The following is a 10,551-nucleotide window of genomic DNA, read 5'->3' as shown; positions in this document are numbered from 1 at the left end:
CACATACACAGTGACTTTTTTTTATATTTACAAACATTAAGCTACAAATGGCGTTCAATATCCAATTCGCTCTACCTCGGAAATATCACCGAAGGGGAATTATAATTCGGCTCTTGTAAGATTCGAACCCCCGACAAAGCCATTGAAAGAGTAGAAGTGGGGGTCATATAAGAGAGAGAGAAGAGAGATAGAGAGAGAGAGAGAGAGAGAGAGAGAGAGAGAGCCATGTCTATAGGACGTCCAACAGTTTTTGCTTCATATATAATAAGACAAAAAGAGAGCCCTTATGATGTTATCTACCAACTTCTTGGCATGAAGAGTCGGATGACGTAAATAATATTTCTCGGTTTTTTTGTGTTGCTTTGCGTCAAAGCTTTCTTGACTATCAGGTCTGATTATGGCAGATCAATTTCCTCTTAGAGATTTATATATTTGGAATTTAAAAATCCCAACCTATTTGTTTTCGCCTGTGATCTGAGAAATGAACGTTAGCCGCAAATAACGGAACTTTTTAGACGAATTGGTAAAAAGAGATTTCTCCTGAGTGTTGCCCATTATCGGCATTTACTATGTTATCATTGTTATTTTTATGACCAGCTCTACCGGATACAGCAAAACAACAGTAATAATAAAAATAACAAAACTAAGAATAATTGATCGCGTCTGGGGTAAAGGAGGATGACCCATAAGTGAGGGACAAAGGAACCTTGGGCAGAAGAGCTCTCGATAAGTAAGTAGGACATCCTCGGTGGCATCAAGCTCAAAAGGGCTGAATTGGACAGTCATGTTTTGAGTTCTCATCTTTCTACGACACTCATATCTTGAACACTCATATTTTGGGGACATTTTCTTGAAAAGTTTGTTTTAGGTAAATATTTTTGGACACTTATTTTTTGCCCAGGTATGATTAAAGCTTTTCTTTTTTCATACAGGCGCTATTGATTGCAAGATTCCTCTGTTCATGCACACAATATAAGTTTTGTATGCATATGTGTGTGTGTGTGTTTGTGTGTGTATGTGTGTGTGTGCGTTTTATGTGTATATCAATGAGAGATATCAGAGAAAAGCAGCCTGGGTCAGAGAAACTGACGCATATCTTATCAGTTTAGAATTTCTGGGTCATTATGTACCTCTTCTTTTTTCGTGCTTTTATTACCATATTTCCTCTTCCAACTTGGAAACAATGGCTGTTATTGGGTCATCGAGAACGACAACAGACGCACAGCAGGGAACGCAGTAGCTCAAGGAGAGGAAGCGAGTAAGAAATGCAAGGAAATTGTGTAAGAAGACGCAAAAAACCGTATTGCTGTTTTCTTTGTATTTCTGACTTCCAATCTTCAGTCGGAATCAAGACCCACGCTTTCCATTCCATCTTTGGTCCTGGGTCTGGTCAGTATTGGAAAGGGTGACCATTAATAAATGTCTAATGATGTCAGAGCGCAAGGTTTTGCAAGCCTTGACAGAACCTTTATCACGCATTAGGAGTCAGATGGAAGCAGCAATAGGCTGACCACTTCCGTAGAGTCCCTGCAAAAATTTTAGGTTTGTTTTGAAGGGAAAAATGAACATTTTTCAAAATCCCTGAAGTCCTCTCACCTCTTGTATCGCCCTGAGAGGGATGAGAGACAAATATATTCATCTGAGAGAGAGAGAGAGAGAGAGAGAGAGAGAGAGAGAGAGAGAGAGATTATGGGCCTCTCTACCTTTTGTTAGAAAGAGAGAGAGAGAGAGCTGGAGATAACTTAGAGATAAGTACAAGTTTCTTTTCTGAAGAAAGACAAAAAGAGAGAGATAAAAGTCATTACTTATTGCATGATAGAGAACGTCCTTCCATTTTCTTTTCTTCATGGAGAGAGAGAGAGAGAGAGAGAGAGAGAGAGAGAGAGAGCGCGTCTTTCCCTCTCCTTTTCTCCTCTTCCTCTGTCCAGACTGACGGATGTCAAGTCTACTTTCACAGGCGCTATCAAGATCTCTCGTAGAGTCCACGAGAGATCTCGGAAGAGACCCTAACAAGAGAATACCTATATTAAGTGGACCCACTTTTTTTTCTACTACATGGGCCACATCGACCTCTCAAGCCCCTTCTTGGTAACGGACGGGTGTGTGGTTACCATGCCTACAGATGGAAGCTATTTCTCGGGTATTTCTGTGGGTATTTTGAGGTTTGGTTATCTATCAGTGATGAAGAGGGCATGGCCAGGTGATATCCTACTGGCGATTTTTTCAGAGTTCTTGTGGTCTTGGAAGATGGGCACAGGTATTTGTTTTCGGTTTATCGCCTGGGAGGTGACACGATCGGCATCGTGATCCTGAGGGTATAAGGATAGACGGATATACACGTACAATCGTGTGTATACACACACACACACACACACACACACACATATATATATATATATATATATGTATATATATATACGTATATATATGTGAGTATATATATATATATATAATATATATATATATATACAGTGGATTGTTGTAAATCTCCCATTATCTGAGAAATTCTCTTTGCATGAGGTTACTAGTCCCATCAGCTATCAATCTACCTATCTATCTATACACACGCACACACACACACACACACATATATACACACACACACACACACACACACACACATATATATATATATATATATATATATATATATATATATATATATATGATGAGTGTGTGTGTGTGCATACATGAGTACATCGTATTTCAACATTCTATCAGATCCCATTTACAGTACATACTCGAAAAATAGAACAACACGGCGATCGCTGCCACGTTCATATTGTGAAGAAGTTACCTCATGAGTTGCTTCATATTCCTTAGGAGAAGACCCGTCGGCGGTAAGTGGAGCCCCCGAAACAATCTGTACCATTCACTTCTGTTCTGCATGCACAGTCGCATTTCCCAGATATCAGGAAGTCTTTCCCTCCATCTATCCATCACACTCTCCATCTCATCCAGATATTTTGAAATTTAAAACCCTTCAGTAAATTATCCTCTCCATTCTTTCCACATTGCCAAACCATTACTCCATTCTCTGGTCTATCCTTTTCTGTAGTCTAACTCTTCTTCCACTTGTACACATCTAAACATTTCTCATCCATTCAGTTCTTCTTATGCAACATATATATACTACATAAACACATCTTGCTAACAGATTCACCCTATCTTGATTAGTATTCGACATCCACACTTCACTTCCATTAGGGAGATTGGCCTCAATAGTCCCTTGACACATCAACGCTCGATGTCTATTCCCAATCTTCTGCAGAGATCCTGCTACCTTTCGTTTTCCATCTTATCCTGCCATCAGACACCCAATGAGAATCATCCATCTCCATTCTTCCACCATCCACATTGCCGGTCATTGTTCAGTCTTCTTTTATTCTTGCTGATATCTAACTATCAGCTTTATCCACATATGCAAACACTCAGATATCCACTAGTTTCTACATCTTTTCACAATCTCAAATTAGTACTGTGTTATCTGAACCTTTACATCTAAATCTGCTGTCCTTTCTCTGGTTTCTCATCAAATCACTCCATCCGTTGAGAACTGAGGATTTCAGCGACCATATATATATATATATATATATATATATATATATATAATATATATATATATATATATATATATATATATGGTCGCTGGAATTCTCAGTTCTCAACGGATGGAGTGATTTGCTGAGAAATCTATATATATATGTATATATATATATATATATATATATATATATATATATATATATATATATATATATATATATATATATATCTCATATCTATATCTATATCTGTATGCATCCATGTACACGCATAAAAAAAAAACACTGATATTAATTAGTAGTATTTGAAACTGATACTTGTCAGTTGCAGAAAATGTCCCTTTGTGATTTAGAATTGATTCCAGTACGGCTTCATGACAGAGTATCTGAGACGACACTTTCGCCCAGTATAGTTACATGTCACTATTTTGCCCTTCTTATTGATAGAAGTACAGAGAAAATATGCTCCAGTGCAGAATCCCTTTAAAATAAAATCCTTTTTGTCTTTTCAGGGAAGAAATGGCGAGCTCTGACGCCAACGGAGCGCCGCCCTTTTGTTGAAGAAGCAGAGCGGCTGCGTCTGAAGCACATGGCGGACCACCCTGACTACAAATACCGACCCCGTCGGCGAAAGCAACAACCGCCTAAGAAGCCCGGAGGGGGTCAGGGTCCCCCTGGTCCTCCGTCAGCATCTTCTTCGCCCTCCTCCACCACGACAGCAACCACAACCACTTCATCCCAGCAGAGGAAGGACAGTCCAGCCTTGCCGGGAGGTTTCTTACAAGCGACCTTGACGAGGCCTTTGAATTCGAGCGAGCTCAACGGCTCTCCGGTGCCCCCGCCATCTTTCCAAAACCAGGTCTTGGCCCTACACACACCGGATGCCTCCCCTACTTGCTCCCCCGAACCTGCATGGCCCCCTCCCCCCCCTCAAGTTGCCCCAGCCATTCCTCCTTGCACTCTGGCGGCCTTGCCTACACCGCCAGAAGCCTCCCCACACGACCACGACCACCTCCACACTTCCGCCAACACCAACAGCAATCTTCAACACCACCAACACCAACAACAGCAGCAGCCCCACCAGCATCCCCAACAACACCTCCCTCACGCTCACCCCCAGCAGCAGATGGAAGGCCCAAACCATTCATCCGCCATCAACAGCACTAAGTTGTCCCAGCATTATTTTGCGCATCATCCGACCTACCCAAATTTCCACTATCCTGGACACATGTACGGATACGACTATCACGATTACTCGGCTGGTCCCGATGGCTACTACCCGCATCAGTACGACCCTCAGGGATACGGCAGTGACCATCACCATCATCATCCTGCTTTCACACATCCTGCTTTCAGCAGTAAGTCTGAGCTTCTCGGCATCTCTTTAAAGGAAATATTTCACTGATATGTCATGATAATAAAGCAGGGGGTCCAGGGACTATGGCGCTCATCTTTGCCACCTTTCGGCTTTTGGAAGTATGTAATTAAAATAATTTCTCTTACATATCCCTATATATAAATCTGGACCCTCGTTGTTGTCCCACTCTGACTCCCTGTTGCTACAGTTGGAACAAACGTAAATTGCATAACACAAAGAAGCTTTCAACTAAATTTAATCATTTTTGGGCCAGTAATTCTAGAGAAATTTGCAAGTGACTTACCTCATCGTCTATGCCACACTTCTTGTTTATCTTCATCTGGAAGAAGAAGAAGCAGCTCCCCTTCCCCATTTGAATAGACCTGAAGTCCTTTACCCGAGGATGCTTTGTGCCATCTTATATGAAAAAGGAAAAGTTGACACATACAGAGGGACTGCTGACAAACTTTGGTCAGAAAGGCTGTCCCTCTCAGCTCAGGTCAGCTAATGCTACAGCAGTACTCATAGATTCCTTCTTTTGGAGTTCCATCATAAACATGAAGGACCCCAGAACCATCTACTGACAATCTTATTAGTTCACCTAAATTGAGAGTGGATGAGCTTTTCTCACCCACGTGTCTTTCGTTATGTGCACATGCATGCATGGCATAAGCGTTTCACGTTTAAGAGGATCATTGTCAACCAAATTTGACAGGAAAGAACCCATGAACAAAAGAGTGCCACCCACTTCATACTGGACCAGAAATGCAAAACTTTCTTGAAAGCTTCCTTACGTAATGCAAATAGGGCCACATTAGAGACCAGAGTTTGTGTGTAATGTTTAAGAAAAATGTTCTTCTTTTATTGGAAATCTAGCCTGGTGGTTCAAGTGAGCGCCATGGCTGAAGGGCCTTTTGTTCGCGTCTCCTTTCTTCCCTCTCCGGTAATCAGAACAAATTATTATTAGTAACAATAGTAGTAGTAGTATCATATCTTCTGTTACCGTTCCATTATTAACAGCGTTTCTCTCCCTCCCTCCAGCATTGTTTTCCGCATTTGTATTACCAACATCAGCTCCAAACCATTTCTACTGCAGCAGCTGCTATACTTCTCTCTCTCTCTCTCCCCGACCTTTCTGACGCAGGTCCAAGAAGCGAAGTGAGCGCCGACGGAGGTGCGAGCGTCGGCGCCTCCAGTAACGAAGGCGTGGGCGTACAGCCAGGGGAATCGATGGGAGGAGGTGCGGGCGGGGACGCGGAGGTGTTCGACGACGTCGATCGATCCGAGTTTGACCGATACCTGAAGGGGCCGGAGCGCCCTTCTGCTGTTGTCAACCCGAACTTCACCTACACTCCCCCGGTTAACGGCAGGTAATGTAACGGAGCAGAGATATAGGACAAGAGCAAACATCTTGTATTTTCTTGTTCGTCTTTTTCTTCAGTTTTTCTTCTCTTTTTCTTCATTTTCCTTTTGCAAGTTCAGAGCACCGCTCGTCTCTCTCGTTGTTTGTGTTCCTTATTTTGTGTTTGTAAGTCAGATCAACAGCAACCTCTTCTTTACTGCTCCTCTTCGCATTTTTCTTTCCTGTTCTTCGTTTCCAACTTTTATTCGTCTGCTTCTTTTGGAACTGGAATTCAGGTTAATTAAGGACAGCGTTCTCTCTTTTTCTACAAATTTTTGTTCTCTTTTTTTTCCTCTGTTACGTTGATCTTTTTATTTTATTTTATTATATTTTTTTCGGGTTAAGAACAACGGTCGTGAAATCCTTTATCTTTTTTCATGATCATCTGTCTTCCTCTTGCTGTTTTTTTTATTTCTGTTTCCTTATTCTTCTTCCTCTCCATCTTTTTCGTAGTAGGTATCTTCTTCCTTCCTGCACTCAACCAGATCTCCGTAAGTGTACATGAGTACACAACAGATTTAAAAGCCATTGTTTCTTTTCTCTCTCCTTCTCCCAAACAGGGGATTCATCTTGAAAGCTATTTTCTCTTTCATCCGTTCAGTATTAATGCAGTCTGGGTAAGAATACTAAATGAATAAATAAATATATAGATAAATATATAAATAATTGCGGGACTTCTACTTTACCATCACGTTTGTTTGTTAAGTACTGTTGTCGCTGACATAACTTTTACGAGATTTTATTATTGATAACCTTATTATTTTGTCATTGGAACCGAGTCATATCTGCCTTATGTTTAAGATTCAATGTTTGTACTGTAAAAGTAAATTCATATGAATGATGAACAGGCTTTGGAATTCTTTCCTTGGTTCCGTTTTCGCTTTTCTTGTCAATCTCCCTCCTTTCCCACTCCTTTTCACGTTTTCTTCCTCTCTAGGCCAGCTCCGGGCAAAGCCTCTGCATTGAAATATGATGAGATTTAACTCGGCTTTCCATAATGTCATGACGGTTCTGATTCAGCCTTTGTTTACTCCCACTCGTCAGGTATCTCCAAGTAGGAGGTGGAGGAGGAGGAGGTTCTGCCAGTAGCGCAGGCACCGCCGGTGCCACCTCAGGAGGGGGTGGAGGAGGAGGAGGAGGAGTCGCAAACAGCCAACAGTACCAAGACTCCTCCTTCACTGCCCTCGTGAAGGAAGAGCCAGAGGACTCCTCCGGAGGCAGCGGGACAGAAGGAAAGTCGACGGACACTGCCTGTCCCTCTTCGGAAAGCAGCAGCAGCCGGGGGGGCGACAGCAACACCTCTAGTCTTCTGTCAGCGCTCGCTGACGTCAGAGAACTCTATTATGAACATTCGTAAAGCTGTGGAGTTCTTCAAGGTTACGAACATTCGTAAGACTGAAAATTCAGATAGATTAAGAAAATCTTTTGATTTTGAGCATTGGAAAAAAATCCGTTAACTTTGAATGAGGGTCACGTGAAGGGGGAAGGAAGTGCAGGTTCTAGAAGAGCGACTTTGGGAATTGTCCATTCCGAGTGGCATCCAAGTTGTCTGTTTAAATTCTATGTGATTTGGAAGACTTAATACTTTACTTTAATTCGACATTTTGAATGAGATTACATTGTCCTTCTCTTTGATAACGAATGCTTAACATAGATCTAAAATAAAAACATATCTTTCAAGTTTACCTAAAAGTGACCCTTTTGATACTAAACCACTATATTATGTAGTTTTTAGATATACTTAAATTATTGCCAATTGAATTTGTGAAATGTTGATTCTCTTTGAGATCTGTTCTTGGTTTGTCGGTTGATTACTTTTGTTGAGATGATGGAAATGTAGCTTTTTTTGGTTTATGTGAACAGATGACTAAGTCTCAGGAAAAATGAAGAGGAATAAATGCTACACCTTTCACCTCCGAGATTTTTGTAAGTAATAGATTTTAAGGTGTTTGATGTATCCGTGTGACTTTGTAAGATGGTGCTGTTGTTACGTCATCTGCAGAGGTGTGTTTGTATCCTAAGAAATCTTTGAATTCCGAACGCTAGCAGGTCCCATGCGAAACGTCCAGCGCTTGAGTATCAATATTTTTGTTTTGATACGTTCGCAGTTTGATATTGAGAGCATTTTCATAAAATGCTTTCATGTGTAGACAGCACGTGGAAAGATATATACAGTATATTGGAGCCAAACTGGCGCACCAAAGACTTCTTACAATTTTTTAGGGAAAGACTGTAGCAAAAAATGAAGTTCTTGTTATATTTAAGTGTGAATGGTATTGTATCATTATCAAAGTAAATTATAGTGATATTTGTCCCCAGCGGTGAAAATGACTGAATATTATGAAATGTTCTAATTTGTCCTTCGTTAGCAATGTGCCTGAGTGGTTGGTAATGACTGCGCCTTGAAGATAAAATAGTGAAAAATAAGTCATACCAAGTGAAGAGGAAATAAGAGACGTGACTAAAGTGGCCCTGTGTCGAAGTGAGTCCTGTGCTTATGACTGGCGAAACAATGTTGGTCATAAACATTGTAAATACGTACAAGTGAATATGTCGAGGCTTTGAAGCGATTAGAGAAGTGAATGCTTACCACTGTACAGTGCAGAAGGCTGGTGTCTGAGACATTTTATACTGCTATATGTGTAAAGCGCTGTTATATGAGCAGCAACCACTGAGCGAGGAAGCTGCCCACTGGTCTTGCGACCTCAACCTTTGAAACTGCAATCTAGAATACATAGATATTTTTGTAGCCAGGTAGTGAGCAGATTTCCCACCTGAACAACATTAGACATATTTGTACATAAAATGATGTTTATAATTGTTGCATACTGTCTATGTCTATTTTTCATAAATGTTATGACGTAAAGATGTAGTCTGTTAATTCTACAAATGCGCTATGCAATATAAATCCAGGTCAGTAATGTCTTTACCAAGTATTGGTTTTTTGTTTCGTAAGATTCTAATTTTCCATAATAAAGACTTTCATGTTCACACTCACATACATACATATAGTATATATATTATATAATAATATATATATATATATATATTGATATAATATATATATATATATATAGATATATATATTATATATATATATAATATATAGACAGATAGGAAGGAATAAGGGGAGAGAGAGAGAGCGAGAGAGAGAGAGAGAGAGAGAGAGAGGAGAGAGATAAATAGCTAGATACACACACACAACATATATACACACACATATATATATATATATATATATATATATATATATATATATATATATATATACACATGTGTGTAGATACATACATATATAAAAGTTTGTCTGCACTGAATGCTGCCTATATCTGAAGAGAACATCTAACTAGACGTTTGAAAACAAAATGTTTTCATGTGAACATCATTAGAGCTAAGCAATTTAAGGGTAGACAAAATTAGACTTGAAAGATTATATACCAGACTTTCATTCTATTACTTTACAAATAGTGTAAAATGTAAATTCATACAATATTTTTACATATTTGTGCAAATATAAACATGTTCTGTGCACATGCATGCTAAAAATGGCATATGTTTATGCCTCTTAAAATGTCTACAAAATACCAAACAGTTTTACTGGTAGGATGATACAGGTGAAGACCATTTAACTGATACTGATGACCATAACAAAGCATTTATATAGTAAGAGCATTGACATTTCTACCAATATTTGTCGAAGTACAAAGTTCAAGTGCCTTCCCACAAGTTATCAATTTGGAGAGAGTGTGATATTATATTTCTTCGCATATGCCAGTGCCTTTGATATTTGGGGTCTACTATACACACACACACACTACACAAACACAACCCACACACACATATATATATATATATATCTATATATATATATATATATATTAGTATATATATGTTTATACCTGAGTATTATGTCTGCCTCTATCCTGATCTGTAAGAGCTTGTACATTAGACCCCAAAAATAACTAATGAAACGTGAATACGAGATCATTGTAGGTGTTGTGAGAGTGACCTGATTGCCTGTAGAACTTTCCTAGAGAAAACCTGAGTTTGAATTTTTATTTATTTTTTCCATTTTATGTAAATCGAGTGATTGTGTTTCATGACATTGTCAAAGCTGTCCGTTCATTTGCGAATCGTTCACCTTCATTTTCCTGACTGCACATGTGGATCGTATAGGAATGACACGTTTGACTTATTTCCTACTTAAGTTTCCTCTTGACATGATTATCGACTTCTCAGTCAGTCGT

At 39.6% G+C, this 10,551-nt stretch overlaps 1 protein-coding gene across 1 annotated transcript in view; it reads left to right on the top strand.

Annotated features, from left to right (window-relative positions):
- Positions 1-9,309, top strand: part of LOC135205597 (trithorax group protein osa-like) — an 80,687-nt gene extending 71,378 nt beyond the window's left edge. Inside the window, exons 3-5 of the mRNA XM_064236367.1 lie at positions 4,058-4,903; positions 6,047-6,272; positions 7,349-9,309. Of these exons, the coding sequence (XP_064092437.1) occupies positions 4,058-4,903; positions 6,047-6,272; positions 7,349-7,661 (1,385 nt within the window). The 3' untranslated portion in view covers positions 7,662-9,309. The remainder of the gene's footprint in view (positions 1-4,057; positions 4,904-6,046; positions 6,273-7,348) is intronic.
- Positions 9,310-10,551: the final 1,242 nt, after the last annotated feature.

Source organism: Macrobrachium nipponense, chromosome 24 (assembly GCF_015104395.2).
Source record: "Macrobrachium nipponense isolate FS-2020 chromosome 24, ASM1510439v2, whole genome shotgun sequence".
Classification (NCBI taxonomy): domain Eukaryota; kingdom Metazoa; phylum Arthropoda; class Malacostraca; order Decapoda; family Palaemonidae; genus Macrobrachium; species Macrobrachium nipponense.
The sequence above is the reverse complement of the archived record's forward strand: the minus strand, read 5'-3'. Positions and strand labels throughout refer to the sequence as shown.